The following is a 27185-nucleotide window of genomic DNA, read 5'->3' as shown; positions in this document are numbered from 1 at the left end:
ATGCACACATAAGTATTAAATAAATCAACATTAGTGTTTGTTTTATTACAAAGATTGCACAAAGACATTTTCAACAACAGGAAATTTGTTTTAAATGAATAATTTCGAAAACAAGAACTCCTTAAGTAGAATAACTATATACAATGAAAAACTGTACACAAGTTTTTTTTACACATCGAAAAATTCAGACTCACTGTAAGTATAAAGTTCATTTAGCCAAAATTATTCTAATAGAATACAGAATCGTTTTCCTAAATCGCAAACAAAAACATAAAAAGAACAAAGTAAACAAATAAAAACGACAGATTGTACACAGAAAACAGAAATAAAACAAACGAAAAAAAAAACATGAATTAAAAAAGTACAAAATAGGGCTACTTATGGAAGATACGGCTAATTGGCATTTTATGTTTAAAATAAATAGGTATAACAAAATTATGCATCTTGGATAACAGGTAGTTACTCGTATTTTGAACACAAACGGTTGAAATGCTTTAGTAGATAGTACTCGTATATCGTCACATGAAATAAATTAATTTCGCTACCAGTATAATGATTATTTTATTATTGCTTGCGAGGCTGCGCGAACTCGTATTATGAATTACTTCGGTACCTTCGACGTCAACTAAGGGCACAAAACAAAGATGAAATATTAGTCGAATATGGTAATGAAAAGCAATGCACAGGGTACTCGAATAATACACGTTACTTTTAATTGAATCCGATCTGTGATCAGCGTATTGACTGTGATGAACGTGTTTACCCATAAATCCGGGTATCGTTGATAAACACGTTAATACGAATCCGGAATTATGCTCTTCTTTTATTTGAAACGATATTTGCATTGTCGATATGTACGAACTTTGCTCTGGGAATGTTTTTATCGAGTAACTGTTCACCTGCCCGGCAGAAATTATACAAACGTGATTTACAAATTGATTTTATCCTAAATAATGTAGGGTATATTATTACTATTTAAGTAGCTATACAACCTAATCCTACGTGATACCCACTTCGTTTCCATTCAATAACCATGTCAGCTCGGGTACAGGATGAGCAAAACCAGAGGTACAATTTACCTCTAACCATTCCCCAATGGCGTACTTTCGTCGATTAAACGTTATTTTCGGATTTTGCGTTTGTAGCTCTGTAGAAAAAAAGCAGAATAAAAAATTACCTCAGAGATGAATCGATACCTATGCTTACACGTAGAATTACACGAGCCAAAAAACAATTCCCCGTTGGAATTATTCACTTTGTTAAATACCTCCCGCGTTCAAATTGACGAAAAGAATCTTATAAAAAATTTTATATCAACACATCCGGCTCACTCGAGGATACCATAGTCTTATTTGTATGCATCCGGTGGGAATTAAAAAGGTAGACTTGTTGCTGTATCTATGTCGAGATGCTGTGGTAGCACAGTTTGGATCAAAAATTACCAAGCTAAGAAATCAAATTTTTGACGTAACAAGACTCGGTTTGGAGGAGGGAGGTAGTGATTTGTTTATTGTGCAAGGTACATACAAGCTCCTTAGAGATTCGAGGGAAGGATGGAAATGTTTTGAATGCTGATTCGAGTGATCGTAGATCATGTTGGGTTTTTATTTGCTGGTGTAGCAGGTCCAGATTGTACGAGAGAAAAAATTTTGTGAGTGTGTTTCTGATATCTGAAGAGGTATTGTTGGGTAGTTGGGTTAAAGAGTACTTACTTGCTCAGTTCAAATTTTGTAGCTTTTAGGTAACAGTATGAAGAATGTTGAAATTAGATAGCACCATGTGCTATTTATTTTCATGGTGCAGAAGTCCTGCTTGATTTTACTCTTGTTTCAGTGTCTGATGAACGATGATGTAATTTTAGAACGCGCTCCCTTCCTATTTTGTACATATTTTTTTTCTCAAATTTTTCATCTCAGCTTTTCAATGTAATAATCTGTCTTGATAAGAAGTAAGACAAAAAATATTTCACCTCATCTCAGATGGTGAATGGAATAGCATCAAATGTGAGCTAAAATTTTAAATGATATGAGACGTTTTGACATAGGGCAGATTGGCCCCACTGCCGAAGGTAGTGCTTATTTTACTGACCCCTTATATTGAAAATATTGGGAATGTGTGTAAATTATTAAGAAATGTAAAAATCTCGCATTCTTCTGTACATTACTTACATGACGTCAGGTCGTTGTCCGAACCCTTCTTATTAAAGAGTTCGCGACAAAGACGATAGAATGACAGATTTATGAGATCTCTATTTAGCAACGTATGTGGCGGCATCCACCCCCTGTGACAGGTCAATTAATTAATGATCTCGCAGCTCGCGTCGTGATGACATTTATGATCGAAGATAGGGTTTAAGATAATTATTTATGAGCTCTGTACTTGTACATAGCAATTCTCGCGCATTGCGCATATACCACCACTCTTTAGGGGTTGGGCTTTTGCTGCTATGTACGTCTTTATATTATAGATTTCTTGAGAAAAATCCTCAATTGTATCTCAGAAATTGTATCATACACTTGGTTTCGGCAAATACGTGTTAGCTGGTTCCTTGTCGCCTGTTTAATTTAACGGATCGTGGATGCGCCCCCAGGGGAGGCCACAATCGAGCAATGGTTATTTGTACCCTCTTCTAGCGAGGTAATTTAATTCGTTTTAATATATTATTCGATCTCGTGATTGATAAATAGTATTTGTTTCGGTAGTTCCTAGCAAGCCATGGTGTTATCGGATTATGCGAAGTCTTACGTGCTATCTCGTTTAGTTAAGTTCCATTGATGCCTGTAGTATTGGGGAGGCCACGATAGAGATGAAAAAAAGCATATAGTGTTCTGTAAGTAATAAAATGTGTAAACTAATTAATTATAAGCTTTTTCGTCGTAGTACGTCTGACTAAAATGTCTAGTGCTACGACCTTAATTAGATGAATACCTTAGTTATATTATCAGGTGCCTAGTAGGTATATATTTTGCACGTCCTATTCCACCTGCGAGTGGCATGGATGAAGTAGTAATACTTACTCGTAAAATTACATATCTCTTAGCAGGCTTTCTCACTATAGGTAGAGTTAAGTCATTTACGTCTCCAAATATCATTCATTCAAATGCTATGTGAAAACATAATTGCACACGATGTATGTTTATGACGATTTGTAAATAGTGTAAATACATAGTATGAGTAAAACCGCGTTTTTATTTATGACTGTGAATATTGAATGTGTATAGTTGAATTGATAGGTTACAGCCTTCTGAGCTAGCTGGCAATAGGCAATTATTCCCCACGTAGAGAATAATTCTTATCCTCACTGAGTACGAAATCAAACATTTTCTTCTCTCCCTTAAGTAATCTATCCGATTCCCACTATATCAGTTTTCAATTTATAAAAAAATTAGCTTCAAAATCTAATTTTAAAACGAATGAAAATTTTCATGTTTAAGTAATTTTTATACATGAAATTTTTTGATATCACTTGAGTTAAAAAACAGTGATTGATATGAGAAAGACTTCCAAGCTGATCATAGTCCAAGAAGCCTGTCCACAAGGTCATAAATATCACCAAAACCATAAAAAAGTCATCCTTTTTTTTTTACCAAAAATCAAACGCTAAATTTTTGTTTATTTGCACAATTCAAGTTCGCGAAAGCAGTTTTTTTTTCGAAGTTAATCATAATGAATTTAACCTCGATATTTTCATAGTTCATCACCAAAAAAAGAAAGAAAATGAATGCCTTACCGAGATTGAAAAAAATATGTAATTATTTTTCGATTTCATTGATATTATGTAATTTGTCTAAGGTGTGAAAAATTAGCATAATTGAGCGAAATTTTGCACAAATTGCTTGAAAATTTAATGAAATGTTATAAGAATTGTTTAAATTGACTAAAAACCGATGGAACATTGTGTCCCATTGAGCTAAATTTCGATTTCAGTTATGAAAAAAATTGTGCTGCAAAAATACGAAAAATAGATCAGATATTTAAATGAAAACATAAAGTCGTAAATAAATCAAGCCCACGATGAATAATTAAAACTGTAAAATTATCCTAGAAATTAATCGAAAGTTACCAAAAATTAATACAATTTCAGTGATAATAGTGTCATCAACTCCGAGAATGTGAAAAATTCAACGTGATGGAATTTTTTTATCATTTTTTGAGTGATCAGAGCGAAAAATTCTATAAAAATCAACCATCGAAGTTGAATTTCTTACATACTTTCGTAATTTCGAAAAAATAGATCAAAAGATCATGTTTTTTCATGAATTGAATAAGGCCAAATAAGAGGGAATGATGAGAAAGAAAATAATTGGGAGAATATCGAGAAAAGTGTAATTAAATTTAGCGAAAACATTATAAAAAAATTACTTGCTGGAAATTGTTAAAAAAAATTGTAAATTTCTATGTGGCAGGAATCGCACTCGATTACTTACTTTTGAAGTAAAACTTTGGTAGGTACTTTTTTCGCCAGAAGTTACTTTGGTTACTTTTTTCATCGAATGTTTACTATTGGTTACTTTAATTTTCTTGTTGAAAAGTTGACTACTTTTTTGGTTTGTTTCGAAAAAATGAAAAAAGAAATTCGTTGTTTTATACCCTTCAAAACTTTTTCCCGAGTGAATGCATATTTTTTTTGATTTTTAACAATCGTAAAAGTCGATTGGAAAAATTCTCAACGTCTCAAAATGTGAGTTGAAATTTTAGTTGAAATGAAAAATTTTCCATTTTTTATTTGTTTCAATTTTCGAGCTTTTTTCAGGGTTGTTTTAAATGAAATGTCATAAAAATTGTTTAAATTGGCTAAAAATTGACGAAACATTGTGAAAAATTGAGCAAAACTTCGAAGTCAATTATGTAAAGAATTGTACAAAGTTACAAAAAATAGATCGAATATCGAAATGAGATAAACTTGTGAAAAATTAAGCCCACGAAGAATAATACAAAGTATAAAACTATCCTAGAAATCACTCGAAAGTTACCAAAAATTGATACGGTTTCAATGATAATAGTGTCATCAACTCCGAGGATGTGAAAAATTCGACGTGTTGGAATTTTTTCAGTGATCAGCGCGAAAAATTCTATAATTATCAATCATCAAAGTTGAATTTATCACGCACTTGCCTAATTTTGAAAAAATAGATCAAAAGGTAATTTTTTTTCTTGAAATAAATTTGGCCAAATAGAAGGAAGCGATGAGAGAGAAAATAATTGGTAGAATATTGAGAAAAGTGTTATCAAATTCAGAAAAAACATATAAAAAAATTACTTGCTGCGGAAATTGATGGAAAAGTAGATTACTTGATGTATTATTTTGTTTTAATCTGATTGTTTAAATTTTATTTACTGAGTTCACTGGGAAAATGAACGAGATAATACTCAACAAAACAAAACATTCACTAATCAATAAAATTTTGACAGTTTCATTTCCATAATCAAGAACTGGACCAAAGTCGTTCGTTCGCGAACGATTTGGTCGAAAATGACAATCATTTGTGAACGACTGAATCATTTTTACTATTAAATCAAATCTGGTCGCAGAGAACGTAAGAATAACTTGACTTTTTCAACATTCTTCATTATATCACTTGAAATTGTCAATGAGACGTTCGCGAACGATTTGCTCGGGGGAAAAATCGTTCAGTATAAATGAACTGGTGAAATAACAGATTAATTGTACATAAACTGCATGACGCAGCCATCGTATTTGGTTATTTTCTAAGTAAGTAGCTTAGGTACTTTTTTCGCCAAAAGTTACTCTGGTTACTTTTTTCACACACCCATCGAATGTTTTCTATTGGTTACTTCAATTTTCTTGTTGAAAAGCTACCTACTTTTTTGGTTCATTTCGAGCAAATGAAAAATAATCAATGGGTCATTCCATGCCAAATCGGCGGATTTTTGCACGAGGGGTCTTCGATTTTTTTCAAAATCAGATCATTTGTAGAGGTCATCAAACGATGACGAATGACGCAAACCGGACATTTTTTCGATTTTTTTTTACGGAGCTGTGGCGCTTCAAAGTTCTCCAAAATGACCGAAAATGGAAAATTTCAGTTGCAAATTGCTCCGGTTGTACGTGGTATAGAATTTTGAACTTTTTTTTTCAAATTGTAGTACTTTGAGAGGGTAATCGACGAGTGATGTCAAAATCTTTTCAATATATTTCACTCTTAAAATGAAATTATAGCACGAAAAATGGCATTTTTGACATCATTCGTCGATTACCCTCTCAAAGTACTACAATTTGAAAAAAAGTAAAAATATTTCACCACATCTCCGAGGCGATGGTGAATGGAATAGCATCAAATGTGAGCTAAAATATTGAATGATATGAGACATTATCAACTAATAGAAAATTAGCTTCGAAATGTGAGTTGAAGTTTTAAATTAGAAGATGAAAATTTTTCATTCTTTTTATTTTTCAATTTTCGAGCTTCGTTCAAGGTTGTTTTTGTAATTTTTTATGGACGAAACTTTTTGATGTCAATTGAGCCATAAAACATGGGTAGACATGAGAAAGACCTGCAAGTACTATAGATCATAATCTTGGCAGTCTGCCCACAAGGTCATCAATATCATCAAAGCCATCAAAAAGTTATTATTTTTACCAAAAAATTAATTAAATATTCTCAAAAATCAATGATAATTTGTCAAAGGTTTAAAAAATCACCATAATTATAAGCGAAATATTGCAAAAATTGCTTGAAAATTTAATAATAATGTAATGAAAATTGTTTAAATAGATTAAAAATTAATGAAACATTGTGAAAAATTGGGCAAAATTTCGAAATCAGTTATGAAGAAAATTTGTACGAAGTTACGAAAAATACGAATATCGAAACGATATAAAGTCAAGAAAAAATCAAGCCTACGAATGAATAATTAAAACTGTAAAATTACCCTAAAAATCACTCGAAAGTTACCAAAAATTAATACAATTACAGTGATAATAGTGTCATCAACTCCGAAAATGTGAAAAATTCAACGTGATGAAATTTTTCATCATTTTTTGAGTGATCAGAGCGAAAAATTCTATAAAAATCAACCATCGAAGTTGAATTTCTTACACACTTTCATAATTTCGAAAAAATAAATCAAAAGGTCATCTTTTTTCATGAATTGAATTAGGCAAAATAAAAGGGGGTGATGAGAAAGAAAATAATTGGGAGAATATCGAGAAAAGTGTAATTAAATTTAGCGAAAACATTATAAAAAAATTACTTGCTGGAAATTGTTGAAAAAATTGACGATAATATAAATGCTTCCATGATCATTAACTGGAGTGAAGTCGTTCGTTGTCGAACGATTTGGTCGAAATTGACAAATCATTTGCGAACGACTGAATCATTTTCACAACAAGATTAAATATTCAAATCAAAAAATTTTCATTGTGTCTGTGTGTGGTGCCTCTTTCCACAGAAACTGATTTCGAGGATTACCCTCCGTGGACCTTCTTCCATTTTCATTTGAGAAATTCATTGTTTCTCGTCAAAAGGAATCGGGGAATCAGAGATTATAAAACTGCATACAAACGGACATAAAAGCCAAAAAAAGAAAGGTTACTTACTCAATTTTTGCAAAGTTTAAAACGAGATAATTCTACAATTTTATTTTTTGGTTTGAGCTCTCTCAAGTGTTCAATACGAGACGTTTTCAACTTATGAAAAATTAGCTTCGGTTGTTTTAGTCATTTTTTTGGATGAGATTTTTTGATGTCAAACAAGCCAAAGAACAGGGATTGACATGAGAAAGACTTTCAAGTGATCATAATCCCCTTCCTATGGGACTTCGCGATGGGATCCCGGGCTCAAAAATTTCCTTTTGGTGTCCTTGTTCACCACACCAAATTTCATAGCTTTATCATGATTTGCCGTTTATTGCTTAAAAAATACATTTTGCCACTGAACTAAAAATTGATTAAATATTTTCAAAATTCAATAATAATTTGTCAAAGGTGCGAATAATTAGCATAATCGAGCAAAATTTTGCACAAGTTTCTTGAAAATTCAATGAAATGTAATATAAATTGATGAAACATAGTGAAAAATTGAGAAATATTTCGAAATCAGTTACGAAGAAATTGTACAAAATTACGAAAAATGGATCGAAAATCGAAATGAAATGAAATTGTGAAAAAATCAAGCTCACGAAGAATAATTAAAACTGTAAAATTATCCTAGAAATCACTCGAAAGTTACTAAAAATTGATAAAGTTTCAGTGATAGTAGTGTCATCAACTCCGAGAATGTGGAAAATTCGACGTGATGGAATTTTTTCAGCGATCAGTACGAAAAATTCTATAATAATCAATTATCAAAGTTGAATTTCTTACGCACTTGCCTAATTTTGAAAAAATAGATGATCAAAAGGTAATTTTGTTCATGAGTTGAATTAGGCCAAAGGAAAGGAAGTGACGAGAGAGAAAATAATTGGCAGAATATTGAGAAAAGTGTTACCAAACTCAGCGAAAACATACAAAAATTACTTGCTGGAAATTGTTGAAAAATTGACAAGATTATTTATGTAGCCTATTTGTTTTTAAAATGAAATTAGGTGTCAATGAAGTAACCTGACAAAGTTATGACAGTTTCATTTCCATCATCAAAAGCTGGACTTGAGTCGTTCGCTCGCGAACGATTTGCTCTGGGGCAAATCGTTCAGTATAAATGAACTGGTGAAATATCAGATTAATTGTAAATTGCATGACGCAGGCATCGTACTTGGTTGCTTTCAAAGTAACGTTGGTGCTTTTTTCATCAAAATGTTTACCATCGGTTATTCTTCTTGTAACAAAAGTTGCTCCTTTGGTTTATTTTGGAAAAATGAAAAAAAATTAATGATTTTACAATACATCTATCTCAGTGCATCTTTCATCAAAAATAATTTTGTTTTTCTTCTGAGACCAAATTTACTCAAGTTTTCAAAAATATTAGAATTTTCTGAAAACTATGATTTTGCATTTTAAACGTCTTTCAATTCTGCCATTTTTTCAGTTGAAAAAGGATCAGGGTTCTGAAAAATAATTACTTACGAATTCGTTATGTTCTCCAAGAATTTTTTAAAATAAATGCTACTCGAAATTTTCAATGAGCACATATGTGTTTTTCAACTTACGATAAAAAATTATCTTCAATATGTGAGTTGAAATTATTTTAAATGAAATGAAATTTTTTTTTTCAATTTTTGAGCTTTCTCAAAGTTGTTTTGGTAATTTTCAAGGGATGAAACTTTTTGATATCAATTGAGTCAAAGAACAGGGGTTGACATTAGAAAGACTTCCATGTATGTAGATCATAATCCAAGAAGTCTTGTCCACAAGGTCATCAATATCATCAAAGCCATCAAAAAGTCATCCTCAATTACCAAAAATTGATTGAATATTTTTGAAATTCAATAATAATACGAGTAATTTGTCAAAGGTGACAAAAATGTGCATAATTGAGCAAAATTTTGTAAAAAATTGCTTGAAAATTTAAAGAAATGTAATAAAAATTGTTTTCAATAGGTTAAAAATTTATGAAACATTGTTAAAAATTGAGCTAAAAATTTGTACAAAGTTACGAAAAATAGGTCGAATATCGAAATGAAATAAAGTCGTGAAAAAATCAAGCCCACGAAGAATAATTAAAACTGTAAAATTATCCTAGAAATCACTCGAAAGTTACGAAAAATTAATACAATTTCAGTGATAGGTGTCATAAATTGCGAGAATGTGGAAAATTCGGCGTGATGGAATATATCATCCAAAGTTGAATTTTTTGTGCATCCGCCTAATTTTGAAAAGATAGATCAAAAGGTAATCTTTTTTCATGAATTAAATTGTGCTAAATGAAGGGGAGTGATGAGAGAGAAAATAATTGGTAGAATATTGAGAAAAGTGTTATCAAATTCAGCGAAAACATATAAAAAATTACTTGCTTGAAATTGTCAGAAAATTAACAATATTACAAACTATTCTGATTTTTTCCATTGGATCTGAAGCGAAATTGACTTGGAGTATAACCGTACAGTAATGAGAATACCTTGAACCCCTTTCAAAATGGCCATTGGTTTCCCATTTTACACTTCCCAATGTTGAGTCTTAAGTTCTTATCAAAGTACGTACAACAATAATGAAAATCCATTTTCTCCTAATTGACTCTCAATTATCAGAAAAAAGTTCACTACTGACAACAGAAAAAATATTTAAAAAATCGAATATTTATCATAGTGCATCTTTTATCAAAAATAATTTTGTGTTTCTTCTAACACCAAGTTTACTCATGTTTTCAAAAATATTAGAATTTTGTCGTCTGATTTTTTCTCAAAAATTGTCCAAAAGTCTTAAGCTTTTTCACAGCTGAAAAGTTTCGATTTTTTTACGTACAATTGCCATAAGTGGAGAAGTAAAAAATCTCATTCTTCAAAAAAAAAAAAAAAAAAAATACAAGAAAATGTCCTTACCCAATCGAAATTAATTTGAGAAGCTATAAATCCAGTGGTTGGTCGGGCGTTCGAGTTTAAAAACCGATGTGAGGAGTTGAATCACATATTCTATGAGTTCATACCCTTCTTTAGTCTGGTACCTATTTAAAAAATTTCAGTCTCAGCACATAATGAAAAAACTGCAGAAAGTTGTGTACGCAATAAAAAATTTCCTCGTGCATTTAGATGACCAATTTTTTTGAACTATTTTCTGTCAATTGTCGAGAAACCTCAAATTGAAACTTTTCGTCCTTAATGCCAATTTGTAGACCAGTGGCAATTTTTTTCTGTGTCAGGCCTTACCTATTTTCTGTTGAGAGAGATTACCTCACGAGGTATCAAAATGGGATATGTTGAATTTTTGAAACAATTTTCAATTTTTCAAAGGTTTGAATTTTTAAAATAGAATTTGGAAGTGGTTTGTTTCATACCACATAATCTTGATTTCGATCGAAAATGAAAGTAGGTGTGGGAAGTAATTTTTCTCAGACCAAAGAAATTAACTTTATGACATAACAAGACATGGTTGGAGTTAGTGAACCAGTGATTTGTTCATTGTGCGAGGTACAAGCTCCTTGGAGATTCCAGGGAAGGGTAGAAATGTTTTGAATGCGGGTTCGAGTGATCGTAGATCATGTTGGTTTTTATTTGGTGGTGTAGGTACCAGTTTCAGATTGTACATTCGAGTGAATGAATTTTTGTGAATGTGTTTCTGATATCTGAAGAGGTAATGTTGGGTATAGATAAGTTGAAGGGTACCTACTTGCTCAGTTCAAATGTTGTAGCTTTATTGTAATGATTTTTCTTTTCATCTTAATTTGATAGCACAATGTTCTAAAAGATTTACTTCAATGAAGCAGAAATCCTGCTTATTTTTTTTTTGTTTTTTAAACTCATCTCAGCTCTTTTTGATGTAATCTGTCTTGTTAGGAACTATAGGAAGCAAGACAAAAAATATTTCACCTCATCTGCGATGGATGAATGGAATAGCATCAAATGTGAGCTAAAATCTTAAATGATATGAGACGTGTTCAACTTATAAAAAATTAGCTTCAAAATATGAGCTAAAATTTTGAATGGAATGAAAATTTTCATTTTTAATATTTTTTTCCAATTTTAGCGTAAGAATTTCTAAATTGGCTAAAAATTGATGAAACATTGTGTCCCATTGAGCTAAATTTCGAAATCACTCATGAAAAAAATTGTGCAAAAATACGGAAAATAGATCAAATATTTACCTAAATGAAAATATTAAGTCGTGAAAAAATCAAGCCCACGGTGAATAATTAAAACTGTGAAATTATCCTAGAAATCACTCGAAAGTTACCAAAAATTACTACATTTCCAGTGATAATAGTGTCAATGTCATCAACTCCAAGAACGCGAAAAATTCAACGTGATGGAATTTTTTCATCAATTTTTCAGTGATCAGCGCGAAAAATTGTATAAAAATCAACAATCAAAGTTGAATTTCTTACACGTTTTTCGTAATTTTGAAAAAATAGATCAAAAAGTCATTTTTTTTCATGAATTGAATTAGACCAAATAAGAGGGGGTGATCGAGAGAGGAAATAATTGGTAGAATATCGAGAAGAGTGTAATGAAATTCAGCGAAAACATGATAAAAAAATTACTTGCTGGAACCTGACCTCTTCAACATGTTTTAATATATCGCTTGAATTTGTCAGTGAGACGTTCGCAAACGATTCGCTCAAGGGGAAAAATCGCCCAGTCAAATGAACTGCAGGTGAAATAAAAGATAAATTGTAAATTGCATGACGCAGGCATCGTACCTGGTTACTTTTGAAGTACGTGTAGTACTTTTTTCGCCGAAAGTTAGGGATACTTTGGTTACCTTTTTCCATCACAAGTTTACCTACTATTGGGGTTTTCTTCTGAGGTCAAATTCACTCATGTTATCAAAAAATATTGGAATTTTCTGAGAACTATTGTTGTACAGAATTTGAAAATTTTGACGGCGTGAAAAATAAATAAACTTTTCGCATAAAGAATGAGGTTGTTTTGCTCTTCGAATTATCAATGTTTCAAAATTTCTGCCCTCGCTTCGCTCGAGCTAATTTGAATTACATTCTGGAAATTTTCAAAGATTTTTGAGATTATCAAAGTCAATTTAGAGAAATTCCGGAAACATGGCCATTTCAACAAGGTTGAAAATTCAAATGAAAATTTTTCATTGGGTCTCAGTGGTGCCTCTTTCCACAGAAAATGATTTTGAGGGTTACCCTCCTCTTCTTCCATTTTCATTTGAGAAATTTATTGTTTCTCGTCAAAAGGAATCGGGGAATCAGAGATTATGAAACTGCATACAAACGAGCATAAAAGCAAAAAAAAAATGGTTACCTACTCAATTTTTTAGCGTTAGAAATGAGATGATTTCAATTACCTATTGGATTTTTTTGATTATCCGTCCTAATTGGGGCTGAAGGTCTGGCAGATAACGAAAATAGCGGATAATCCCGAAATAACATTTTCAGGGAAATTATTTTCGCTTAGGTGAAATTAAAGAAAAAAATTGCAGCTAAAAAGCGAAAAAAACATGATTTTTCAGAAAAAATTTGAAAAAATTAGCAGAAATGAGAAAAATATGCGTTGAAAAGAGTAAAAAGAGTAAAATATTAAATATGCTGCAATATGCGCTAAAAACAGCCAAAATATGGAAAATATGTATGTATCCGCCCTCAGTAGGTCGTATAACCCGGTAGGGAAGGGGCGGACGAAATTTTGTCGGATAATGGGGAGTCTTCTGTAATATTCGATTTTTTGGGTTTGAGCTCTCTCAAGTGTTCAATACGAGGCGTTTTCAACTTATAAAAAATTAGCTTCAAAATGTAAGTTGAAATTTCAAATGAAATGAAAATTTTTCATTGTTTATTTTTTTCAATTTTCGAGATTTTTTAAAGGTTTTTTTTTAGTCATTTATTATGCATGAAATTTTTTGATGTCAAATAAGCCAAAGAACAGGGATTGACATGAGAAAGAGTTCCAAGTAGATCACAATCCAAGAAGTCCGTCCACAAGGTCATCAATATCATCAACGCCAGCAAAAAGTCATCTTTAATTACCTACACAAAATCGAACGCAATTGCCAAAAATTGATTAAATATTTTCAAAATTCAATAATAATTTGTCAAAATTGCAAAAAATTATCATAATGAGCGAAATTTTGCACAAGTTGCTTGAAAATTTAATGAAATGTAATAAAAATTGTTTAAGTTAAAAATTAATGAAACATTGTGAAAAATTGAGAAATATTTCGAAATCAGTACGAAAAAATTGTACAAAATTACGAAAAGTGGATCGAATATCGAAATGAAATAATTGTGAAAAAATTGAGCAAACGAAGAATAATTAAAACTGTAAAATTATCATATATAAATCGCTCGAAAGTTACCAAAAATTAATTCAATTTTCAGTGATAATAGCGTCATCATCTCTGAGAATGTGGAAAATTCGACGTGATGGAATTTTTTCGGTGATCAGCGCGAAAAGTTTTATAATAATCAATCTTCAAAGTTGAATTTCTTACGCACTTATCTAATTTAGAAAAAGTAGATCAAAAGGTAGTCTTTTTTCATGAATTGAATTAAGGTAAAGTGGGGTAATTCCGATATGGGGTAATTCCGATAGCAAGCCCTAGCTTTGTTGCAAAACACATTTTGGCACAAATGATGAAGAAAGTAGGTAATTTTAGGGCTAACCTACACCCATTAATGATCAGATGGTCCATCTGCTCCGTTTTGTCAAGTCTGTGCAGTGTTCAAAATCTGAATGCCCAAAACCTTTGCTGCAAAAAACAGTGCATTTTTGAAACTCGTTTTTACTGTTCAAAACTTGTCGAAAAATTCTGTTTAGAAGTTGAAATTTGATGGATACGTGTTTAAGTGTCAGTACCTCTTTTGATTTTGCTTTTTTAATTATTTGTTTAGTGGTGTTGAATTATTAAACATGTCGATCATTTTTCATGCTGCGGGGTAATTCCGATAGCCCTAGCAAAATTGCCCTGTAATGTTTTTTTCTCAGTTTTGGTGTAGTATTGTTTCGGGGGGTCGAAATTATCAACGAAAATCCTCAAAAGGGGGCTTTTTTCTCTAGTTGGTCTAGTTTTCAAAAATTATGCCTCAAAAATGCATATTTGTGAAAAATTTTCAATTTTTGTTCTAATGATTCAATTTACATGAAATAAAAACCTAAGTGTGCAATAAATGGTATATTTCAACATTACTGGCTCGGAATTACCCCAGGAGAATTACTTTCCTTATAAAACTCATTATCGGAATTACCCCAAAAATGGGGTAATTCCGATCACTCGACCTTCCAAAATGTTTTTTCAATTATATGTATGAAGCCTCCTCACAAATCACTCTTCAATATAGTCAACGTGTAGCTGAAGGACGTAGGAATAAAGTTGTTTCATCATTTTTGCTCCAAAATGTACAGGAAATCCAAAAAATGAGAAATTGCTAAAATTTTGAATTTTGCCATCGGAATTACCCCACTTTACCTTAGGCCAAATGAAAGGAAGTGACGAGAGAGAAAATAATTGATAGAATAGTGAGAAAAGTGTTATCAAATTCAGCGAAAACATAAAAAAATTACTTGCTGGAAATTGTTGAAAAATTGACAAGATGATTATTTATTTGTTTTAAAAATGAAATTAGGTGTCAATAAGGTAACGTGACAAAGTTTCGACAGTTTCATTTCCATCATCAAAAGCTATTAGACTAGAGTCGAATTCGTTCAGTATAAATGAACTGGTGAAATAACGAATTAATTGTACATAAATTGCATGACGCAGCCATTGTATTTGGTTACCTTTCAAGTAGCTTAGGTACTTTTTTCGCCAAAAGTTACTTTGGTTACTTTTTTTACACACCCATCGAATGTTTACTATTGGTTACTTTAATTTTCTTGTTGAAAAGCTAATTTTTTGGTTCATTTCGAGCAAATTTAAAAAAAAAAATCAATGATTTTTCCATATTTATCACATTGCATCTTCATCAAAAATAATTTTGTTTTTCTTCTGAGGCCAAGTTTACTCAATGCTTCAAAAATATTAGAATTTTTTGAGAGCTATTGTGGTACAGAATTTGAATGAGGTTATTTTGCTCTTCGAATTATCAATGTTTCAAAACGTTTTCCCTCGCTTCGCTCGAGCTAATTTGAATTACATTCTCAACATTTTTAAAGATTTTTCAGAATATATAAGTCAATTTAAAAAATTCCGGGAACATGGCCATTTCAACAAGATGAAAATTCAAATGAAAATTTTCAATGTCTCAGTGGTGCCTCTTTTGACAGAAAATGTCTTCGATAATTACCCTCCTCTTCTGGGGAATCAGAGTTTATAAAACTGCATGGGTACAAACGAGCTTGAAAGCCAAAAAAAAAATAAAGGTTACTTACTCATCATTGTTGTCGTTGTCATTCTTTAAAATTCCAAACTCAAAAGAGGGAATTTGAAAAAACAATTTTGCTCATATATTCGATTAGAGAAATGAGCGATGGAATGAAAAAAACAGTGTAAATTATTAAGTTACAGAAACTGAAAATAGAAACCAACAGACACATTGAAAATATGAACCTAATAAATTTTAAGGAAGGAAAAAGTATTAAAAATTGAAAAAAAGGTCAAGCCGCATTTCCCAAAATCACCAATATCCAAAGGACCAGGAATCACAGTATGGTGAAAAATGTATATTAGAAATAAGAATTTATGTCACCGAGAGAGCTTTTTTCATGAAGTTGAAAAATCGCATCGCATATCCAACACTAAAAAAAAATTGAAATTTTAATTGACAAATCAAAACAATCCTGAAAATTGACTCAATCTGATGCTTTTTTCTGAGTCCAATGGTTTCCATTTCAAAACATTTTATCCGTTGGTTTTGGGATAGAACATGGAAAAGTGCGTCAGAAAATCATCAGACAGGTAGTGGGAAAATGAAACCTGTTGTCGCAAGTAGACAGTTTTTATTCTATACTGAAGACAAAACTGTATTGATCAGGCTCAGAGTAGGGTTTGCGATGCGGGTTTCATTTCAAAAAACGTTATCTGGTCATTTTGAGATAAAACATGAAAAAATGCATTGGAAAATCACCAGGCAGCGTGTGCAAAAAGGTAACTTGTGGTCACAAAAATAGAGTTTTTATCCTACACAGATGAGTTTTCTATTAGGATTAGGCGTAAATTCTCAAAAAATCCTAAAAGGAGTCTTTCCATTTCAAAAAGTTTCATCTGGTGGTTTTTGGATGAAACATGAAAAATTGGATCAAAATATCACCAGATAGGGTGTGCAAAAAGGGAACCAGTAGCCGCAAATAGACAGTTTTTATTATACACTGATGACATTACCATTTTGATAAGGTTCAGATTTGCAGAAAATGTCAAAGAGTAGGGTTTGCGATGTGGGTTTCATTTTAAAAAATTTCATCTGGTGGTTTTGGAATAAAACATGAAAAAATGCACTGAAAAATCACCAGATAAGGTGTCGAATATTGACAGGTTATATTCCACTTTGATGAGTTTTCTATTTGGCTAAGTCGAAAATCTCAAACTGCTACTCGCTGACATTCGCGATGTGGTTTCAATTTCAATGAGTTTTACATATCTGCTTATTTTGTGATGCAACATGACGAAATGCATCAGAAAATCACCAGACAGGGTGTGCAAAAGAGAAACTACATATTGAATTAGGCCAAATAAGAGAAGGTGATGAGAAAGAAAATATTTGGTAGAATATTGAGAAAATGTTATCAAATTCAACGAACACATAATACATATAAAAAAATTACTTGCTAGAAATTGTCAAAAAATTAACAATGATACCTTACCAAACACAATAAACAAACACATGGATCTGAATCGAGATTGACTTGGAGTACATACATATAATCGTACACTGATGAGAATACTTTGAACCCCTTTCGAAATGGCCATTGGTTTCCCATTTGCACTTCCAAGTGTTTAGTCCCAAGTCCTTATTAAAGTACAACAATAATGAAAATTCGTTTTTTCCTAATTGACTCTCAATTATCAGAAAAAAGTTCACTACTGACAACAGAAAATATATCAAAAAAATCGAATATTTATCATGATGCATCTTTTATCAAAAATAATTTTGCTTTTCTTCTGACGCCAAGTTTAAGACGTTTAAGTACTCATATTTTCAAAAATATTAGAATTTTCCGAAAACTATCGTTGTACATAATTTGAAAATGTTGACGGTGTGAATCAACTTCTCGCATCAAGAATGATTTTATTTTGCTCTTCGAATTATCAATGTTTCAAAACTCTTGCCACTCGCTTCGCTCGAGCTAATTTGAATTACATTCAGAACATTTTTAAAGATTTTTGAGATTACAAAAGTCAATTTGAAAAATTCCGGAAACATGGTCATTTTAACAAGATGAAGATTCAAATGAAAATTTCCCATTGTGTCTCAGTGGTGCCTCTTTTGACAAAAAATGTCTTCGAGGATTACCCTCCTCTTCTTCTTATTCTTCCACACTCATTTGAGAAATTTATTGTTTTTAGTCAAAAGGAAACGAACAATCGGAGTTTCTAAAACTTCATACAAACGAGCATTAAAGCCAAAAAAAAAAAAGTAGTAACTACTCAATTTTTTTAGTGTTTTGAGAAGAAAACGAGAACAAAATTCAATGTACCTATAATTGTCATTAATTTTGGTGGTTTTGCGAACTTGAAGATGGCGAAAGTTGGTTCCTACGCATGGTTGAGAAATGTTCTGGAAGATTTTTTTTAGCTTCCTACTTCTCGTATTGATGATATTTTTTGCTTAGACCATCGGAATGGTGCTGATGCAAGAAACCAAAACTGAAAAAACAAAAATAATAACTCATTGTTTTGACCACCTCTCCCCCTTTTCATCGCAATGTTGCCGTATTCAGCGTAAAATTATTTCCCTTGTGACGCACATATCACCAGAGGTACCTGAAAACACTACCTCAACGTGAATTTAAATTTCATTGATCAATTTTCGCAATTTGAAATACTTAAGAAGAGCAGGAAAAAAACGAAATTGAGATTTTTTGGAAAAAACTCAAAATGATTGTGATTGAGCTCTCTCAAGTGTTCAATACGTGCCCTGCCTCAGGTCTTTACCAAGGTTCCTGTTGAAATAAGAACGAAGTTGCTCGAATTTCGACTTCAATTACTGAAGAAAAATACTCTAACTTGTCGACGGAATTGAATAAAATGTGACTAATTTGTGTGTCTAACCTTGGGCCCCTGCTGAACTCAGGGTACATAAATCTACCCGGCTAGCGACGCGAGGGCCTCTAGGTAGCAAGATAAGGAAAAGCTATACCGCGTTCAGCTGATTTTTTTCTCAAAAATTGTCCAAAAGTATTGAGCTTTTTCGCAGCTGATAAGTCTCTTTATTTTTACGTAAAATTGTCATAAGTGGAGAAGTAAAAAATCTCACTTTTCAAAAAAAAAAAAATACAAAAAACTGTGCTTACCTAGTTTCTTATTCTTAAATGCTAACTGATATTATAAAATTTGTCATATTTTCATAGCGAAGTTGCTGAAGGGAAGCCACACCATGTTGGCAAAATCAGAAAACCTCCAACCGATTAGAGTTCATAAGGACACTGCCGAACTCAGGGTACATAAACTTACCCGGCTAGCGACGCAGTGGCCTTGTACCTAATGGTGTGTAAAGTAAGAAATAACCTTTGAAAACTAGCACAACAACAGGAAAGTTGTTCGTCACACTTGAAGTCGATTCGAATTTCAGTCGAAAGTATATAGCCCAAGCTGAAGAAGAAAGATCTGAAAGACGAATTAGGCAGCCGCTGAAGGCAGCAAGTAGCAATGATTCCCCAAAATTGTGTTTCTTTGTTGGTTTAAAATTATCACAAACATAAAATACACATATTAAATAATGCAATACACACAGTATTTAAAATGACGAAAAGCAAATCGAATATTGAATTAATTGAAAGTTCAACTTCGATGTACATTTTAATCGTCTTTGGAAAATCAGTGATATTAGTATAAAAATACAAAAATTGGTCAATTTGATTTAAATTCAATTTGGAGATGTATGATGTGGTCTCATGGGTGGCTTATTGCTAGAAAAATTATTTAAAACTAGATTAGATTATGGGCGAAATCCCCCTCTTCAAACAATTGTATATTGAATATTTATGCTTAGAAAATTTGAATTATACTCTTTCAAACAAGACAAACGAAGGCTCAAAAACATGATTGAAATAAGAGAATACAAGAATGCTCTATTTTGATGCACTTGGGTCTATTTGGTTTGAAAAAATCGAGGTCATCTAAAGAAACAGAGAAGAGACAGGGAGCTAAAAATCGTATACCTTGGTCTTTAACCATACACTATACAGGAACTTGCCATCTTCTAGTTTCAGAACCGATGTAAAGAGTTGAATCACTTATTTTATGAGCTCATACCCTTCTTTAATCCGGTATTTGTAAAATTTCTGTCGCAGCACATACTTAACGAAAAAACTACAGAAGTTGTGCACGCAATAAAAAATTCCTCGTGCATTTAGATGACCAATTTTTTGAATTATTTTCTGTCAATTGTTGAGAAACCTCAAATTAAAACTTTTCGTCCTTAATTAATATCAAAATGGGCTATTTTGAATTTTTGAAACAATTTTCGACTTTTCAAAGGTTTGAATTTTTAAAATAGAATTTGGAGGTCGGTCGTTTGTTTCATACTACATAATCTTGATTTTGATCGAAAATAAAAGTAGATATGGGAAGTAATTTTTCTCAGACCTAAGCAAGAGAAAGGTAAAGATGCTAGACGAGAAATATGCTAAAGTCAATATTTTTTGAACTTTGAAGTGAAATTAATTTCATTTTTCAACATTGAAAGAGGTCAATAAAAAAATATGATTACTTACAGGTGCTAAAGAGGGACATTCTATGTTAATTTACACTATCTCAGGAGTATATTTTTATCAGTTGGTAAATTCCAGAAAAATTGAAAAAAATCGAATTTTCAAAGAATGTATGTAACAAAAATGGTTGAGAGGGTACCCAATAGCACCTATAAAAGTTACAGCGTTACTTTTCTTTTTAACCCTTCTGGAGCGATTTGAAATTTCTGGAGGAAATTAAGAAATGCCTGGAAGCCCCAGAATGACCTAAAACTAGTAATTGTGAATTATTTAGAGGAACTATTCACATTGGTTCATTTTCTGAAAAAAAAAATCAGTTTTGTGAAATAGTTCACAAATCACCTTTTGAAACAGCTTTTTTGAATTTATTACATTTTCAAAAATTCTCTGAAAATCCAAAAATGATCTCGAAGGTCTGAATTACGGTTACAAGCATTTTAGAACGTGCTCTTCCAATCTAGTTCTGTTTTGTGCGAATCGGAGAGTGAGTTCAAAAAGTTCTCTGTTAGTAAGATTTTTTTGTTTTTTGGGGGGGGGGGGAGGTGGTAAGAAAAATGATTCTAATCTGAAATAAAATTCAATTTGTTGGATTTTTATAATTGAGATGTTTATCTGTTTGGAGGTTTTCAAAGAAGATATCCAGCATAATAGTATTCAATCGTTGATCTACCTACCTATTCTAAATTACCTACCAGAAAATATTACGTATCAACAAGGTTTTGAGGAATGTTGATCAAGAATCGTTGACAACTTCTGAACTTCGTTTGAATTTAGATATGTACATTTATTTCTTCGTTTGAAAAGACTGAAACAGTTGATGGTGCTTTTAATAAAAAAGGCAACAAACATTTCAATAAACCAAAGCCTACTTCTACTACTGGCACCTTTATGAATTCTGATTCTCAATCGAAGTTTTCTCAAATCAGACCTACTGAACTGAAATGTATTTATTGTCAAGGTAGTCATTATAACGACGAATGGAAGTCATATTATTCTACTGTTTTAGATCGAAAAAACAAGATTAAGGGTGTATAGTTGTTTCAACCATGCGTTTATTGTAAAAAGGTGAAAAATCATCATCGTAGTTTGTGTCTGAAGAAGTTTCCAGCTAATAAAGAATCGTCAACTTCATTATTAGAAATTGATTTTAGTTTGATTGATCCTTCTACTTCGTCATCCGAACCTCCTTCAGAACTGATGCTGGCTCTAAATGAAAAAAACTGATGCAGACTGCTTTGGTTTGAAGTTCTGTTTCAAACTTCTACTTCAAAGAAAGATCTTTACTCGATAGTGATTCTCAGAGATCTTAGGTTACCTACCTGGGATGAGCCTCCATAAATGCTTTTCTAAAGAACTCCGGATAATATTTTTCGATAAGCTGGCGCCCCCTGGAAACAGTAGTTCAACTACTGCCCACTCATCCCAACACCAGTCGATCATGCACCCAAAGCTCAACTAATGTTATATTTTATAAGTCGACTGGATAGGAGACCTACCTCTGATTTAGTCAAGTATCTGAATTTGAAAATTTATGATTCTCAATTTTTATCGATTTTAAGCTTTGGTAATTCTGAATCTAAAATTTTGGAAAGACCTTGAGTAAAGTTAAATATTGAGTTACTTGATGGTACAAATTTCTAAATAATGAATGAAATATAATGAACAATTCGAATATCTCTTACTTGAATACATGGTCAAAATCAAAAACAAAAATATTATAAAAACATTCCAAATAAAATTGGATTTTTATTTTTCGGAAAAAAATAAACAACTTAGAGTTCAAAAAACTCAAACGTAAATACCAATGGCGTTGATACGCTCAGAACATAAATACAGACGATGTTGCGTCGTTGAAAATCAAAAAAATAATAACGAGCGCTCAAATATGTACAAAGTTTCTAACTTAAACATTTAAAAATCACGAATAACCAGTGATTTGTATAAATTTACTTACTGTTAGCTTTATGATGGCTTTATGGAGTGCATGGATTGAAAACTTAAGGTACATCACCACTAGCAAATAAATGTAAAACTGATTTTTAAATCATTTTTCATTTTTTAAAGCCATTAGATGGATTGGAAAGTCCCAGTAAGCATTGCAATGTCACTGAGGAGATATGTAATATTGCATTGTGATGTCCTGTAACTTAAGTACTGGTGATATAAAATGTACCCAGCAAAATGGTCACCAAGCATCACTCACACCAGTGTAGGGACATTTTTGCAATGTCACATAAATATTAACTTACACTGAAATATTCGAAAAAAAAAATTAAAATCATAAAATGATAGGGTACCTTTAAAATAATAAGATGTATTTTTGATATGAGGAAATATGCCCTGATCGCCTTAGCAATGATTGAATTAATCCCTTCGTACATTTACTCGTAATATTCATTAGCTTAGGTATATGAGATTTATGTATACTGGAAGTATGGCAACGTGAGAACTACGCATAGAGGGGAAAATGATTTATTTGTCCGGTAGCTCTTAGATCGAGGGAAAACTTGAGGGTACGAGCATCGGATCTCCAGCCACAAACCTCACTTGGAATAAGCTATTCGCGATGGCTGGTTCTTAGTCACAAATAGACATATAGGCAATGATGAAGGCCTTAAAACCTTCATCCCTCTCAACTGTTTTCGCCCACTGTCACTGTGGATAATTAGTTTAATAATGTGAATTAATTAAATACGTTCATTTAAATTAACCATTTCACGGGTATTTCTCCGATCCGGTACCTATCGGGAAATATGGAATAAAATAACCAAATTCTGTCGCTGATCTTAGTATGAGTGGATCACAGGAGAGGCAGAAAATAAGCAGTGTCGTAAGTTGTGAAATAGACTTATTAGTTAGATAATAATATTTTCGAGGGACTTAACACACCTAGTCTAATTAAATAATACATAACTGCATCGCCAAGTAGTGTTAATTAAGCTTAAACTTAATTATATTACGAGTCTCTATTTTATGTGAGATGCCAAGTAGAGGTCGAGTCCTTTATCGAACATGAAATAATGCTTGTTATGTTACATCCCAATTGGCAAAAATTTGAAAAATATGACTGTCATTTTCCCAGTCATAACCCCAGTCACATTAGTTCCGTTTCGTCCTCAGAAATGACAACCAATCAGAAAGCAATGAAATACAATATGGCTGCTTCCTCTGTGGAACACAATTCAGACCAGTCAGCTCACCAGTCATATTACCACTCAGTTTTGTTTTTTCTGACTACTTTTTGGTGAAATTTTTTTAAAATGGTAAACAGGGGTGCTAACCGTAACCGCAAAAAAACCGAAAACCGTAACCGAAACCCAAACAAGAACCATAATTTTAGCCATTTTCAAACCCTAACTGAAAACAAAAACCGAAATTTCATAGGTTTTTTAAAAACCGTAAAAAACCATAACATTAATAATGAAGCAGAGTGAGTGAAACTGAAACCTAAACCAATATACCTAATTTATTTCGGTTTTTTTCATTTTTCAGTTTGAGTTTTTCCAGTTTTTTCAATTTTTTTTTGGGGATTTTTTCACATTTTTGATTTTTGAGACTCAAAATCCAGGGAAATTGGTAAATTTACTAATTAGTATTCTTGAAAAATATATAGATACCTATACTTTTTTTAGAATTATCAATTTATTATGACATGACTGCAGTTTGTTTTCTAAGATTGAGAAATTTTGAAGAAATTAAAAAAAAATATGTAAAACCGAAAAAAACCGAAAACCGAAACTGAAACTGAAATTTTTGTATATAAGATCAAAACTGAAACCAAAAACCGGAATTTTGAATTTCAAAACCAAAACCAAACCGAAAACCGAAAAATTTCAAGGAAAAATTGGAGTGAAACCGTAATTGTTATTAAAATAATTAAGGTTAGCACCCCTGATGGTAAATAAATATTCAAAGTCCACTTTTTATGAGCAAGGGACTGGTCATATGTGGTAAATTATCGGTTTTGGCTCAAATATGCACTATTTGGAACCCAAACGTGGACCCATTCGCCAATAATAACAGTTGTCATATCCCCAGTCACATTAGTTCCGTTTCGTCGTCAGATTCGTTCAGTAGTCATATTCCCAGTCAGATTTAAAAATCTGACAGCACAAATTGCCAATCGAGGCATATTCCTAAATCCTTACGTGTATTTTTTTGTGCTAAAATATTAATAAATTGCTTTTAAGAATATTTCTGCGATCTCGAGTACTTTCTTGGTATTTTAGTATGATTTTTGTGTATATGGTGGATTGGTTTTACATAAGCTCTTTTCTCTCAAAGCTATCCAGGATCGAGTAATTGTTCACTCTCTAGGGAATAATTGAAGGGTTCCTTTCCAAGTCGGCCTAAGTCCATTTTTTTCGTTTCGAGAAAAACACAAATAAGTGTTTTTCTCGCCCTTCCGCTTCAATAATAAATGATGTGATTATATGGTTGTGAAGCTTGATCTTTCTGCTTTGAAGTACCGTATTGGTATTTTTTTAATTTTGCGTATTTTCAGCTCCAGAGCGCGTCAAACAGTCAGAAAAAGTGGACTTAGGCCCATTTGGAATTATCTGATTTTAAAAATTTCGAAAAAGAGCTGAAAAAACGCGTTTTTTAAAAAAAAATTCACGAATCATTAATTTAATACATTTCTGAAACAATTTCATTTGAAGCACCTTCAAATTTCGTCTATTCTGAAAAAAAAAAAAAATGAGTAAAAAAAATCTTGTATACAAATACTCGTAAAAAATGGATTTAGGCCACTTTGGAATAATCAGCTGTTTTTTCGAGCCGGCAAAACAGCGCTCCTGAGCGAAAAAAGTAACGCCAGGTGTTGGGACAAGGTGATAAAGGTGTTAACCGACCTGTACCAGCAGATGGCGCTGCTAACTCAAAAATGATAAAAATGGACTTAGGTCGACTTGGAAAGGAACCCTTCAATTCTTGACTTCACCCCTTAACCAACTCAAATGATAATATCTCCCTAGGTATCTCAGTATTTCCCACTCTCACTATATGTGACGCGGCACAACAAAATCGACCTTCGGACTGAAAAAATTATTTTTCACTTTTTGACGGATTTTTGGTCCTCGGACATTCAAAAATCGTTTAAAACCACCCAGAAGTCCCTATGATTTGCATAGCTCCATATACATGGTAATCCAGTCAGAAGTGTGCTCATTTTTTTGATTTTTTTAAAATTGTTTCATTATTTCAACTTTTAAATCGACCTGGAGGCGAAACAAAGCGTTCTACAAGAAAAATATGTCAAGCAAAGTTGTAGAGAATTAAATTTCCAAAAACCTATAAGAGGTTTATTTTTCTCCAAAATGCATAGTTTTTCCGTTTTTCTCAAAAAACAAAAACCTCATGATGATTACCATAAAATTTCTGTTTTTTGAGAAAAACGGAAAAACTATGCATTTTGGAGAAAAATAAACCTCTTCTAGGTTTTTGGAAATTTAATTCTCTACAACTTTGCTCGATTTATTTTTCTCGTAGAACGTTTTGTTTCGCCTCCAGATCGATTTCAAAATTGAAAATAATGAAAAAATAAAAAAAAAATTGAAAAAATGAGCGCAATCATGACTGAGCCCTCTGTATTAATGTAAATAACCATTTTACCCAGTGATATTCACACAAAACAGGCAAGAAACGTTATCCAAGACTATGTTTAGCTCAGTTTATCCGGAGAACGTGATTAGAACGCAAGCGCTTCCGCTAAACGAGCAGAACTGGACTGAAAACTTTAACCCCCCATAACTCAAAAACTTGTTTTCAGTTCGAAGGTCGATTTTGTTGTGCCGCGTCACATATATCATTTTCTGCAAAAATATTCTCTTCTCTCAACTCCTGAAGTTTGGAGTTGAGATTTGAGGCTGTTGACTCCGCCACATTTGGAACAGTCTCCAGCGTCCATCATTAATGAGGGCAAATTCGCATGAGACAGTATCTTCCTTATATACTAATTGTCAACATACAAAAAAAGGGCGGACAAAAGCCTTAACACTTTATTATAACTTAATTCATGAAAAAAAAAATCTATCCAGTATACAGGTACAAAAAATAGGAAAAGGGCTTTTGTCCAACTTTTTTTCAATTTAATTTTTTTTAATTAGAAAATATTAATGTATATTTTTCTACACATAACAAATTTGAATCGTATATTTTTATCAATCAAATTGGAAAAATTGTTTTATTTTTTTGACACTGAATTCATCATTTATGCAGTCATTATTTTTCTGAATTACATTATCAAAATAAATATTCATGTAATGCTTTAAATGGTGGTGGGGTCACACTCTCTTTATATCAGTAAATTTTATATTTAAATTTTTAAAGAAACGTATATAGTTAAATGTTCTATGTTAATTTTTAAGCTCATGAATATCCTTCAAGAGGGTGGACGGGGGGTAAGAATTCTTTTAAAAGATTTTTTTGGGGTGATCATTTCTATGATTTAATTTCGACTGAGAAAATTGTAACTCAACCTGGACTGTATTTGGTCAATTCAAAGTTAGGATGGATACTTTGAAAGGTGGGTATTCTGCTAATTCGATTTCAGATACCTTAACTTTAACTACCATTGTTGAATCATTCGAATCAAATCCTGCAATGAGTTTTCTAACTCGCGTTATTCCTTCAAACATGCAATTGAAATGTTTTGAAAATGATTCCTTCTCCTTTGTCTCCTGATACTTTATTAAAAAATTTTGGAATCTTGAAAATATTGGTATCATCGAAAATCCTATTGAAACAGACGATGATTATGCTTTGAAACATTTTAATGATACTGTTCAATTTGAAAATGGTCTGTA

General features: G+C 32.0%; 1 protein-coding gene across 1 annotated transcript in view; it reads right to left on the bottom strand.

Annotated features, from left to right (window-relative positions):
* Window positions 1-175: 175 nt before the first annotated feature.
* Window positions 176-27185, bottom strand: part of LOC135843923 (uncharacterized) — a 222304-nt gene continuing 195294 nt past the window's right edge. The window contains exons 5-7 of the mRNA XM_065361975.1: window positions 1014-1147; window positions 710-899; window positions 176-625 (exon numbers count right to left, since the gene is read on the bottom strand). Of these exons, the coding sequence (XP_065218047.1) occupies window positions 519-625; window positions 710-899; window positions 1014-1147 (431 nt within the window). The 3' untranslated portion in view covers window positions 176-518. The remainder of the gene's footprint in view (window positions 626-709; window positions 900-1013; window positions 1148-27185) is intronic.

Source organism: Planococcus citri, chromosome 4 (genome assembly GCF_950023065.1).
Source record: "Planococcus citri chromosome 4, ihPlaCitr1.1, whole genome shotgun sequence".
NCBI lineage: Eukaryota > Metazoa > Arthropoda > Insecta > Hemiptera > Pseudococcidae > Planococcus > Planococcus citri.
This window is presented reverse-complemented; position numbering and strand designations above follow the sequence as displayed.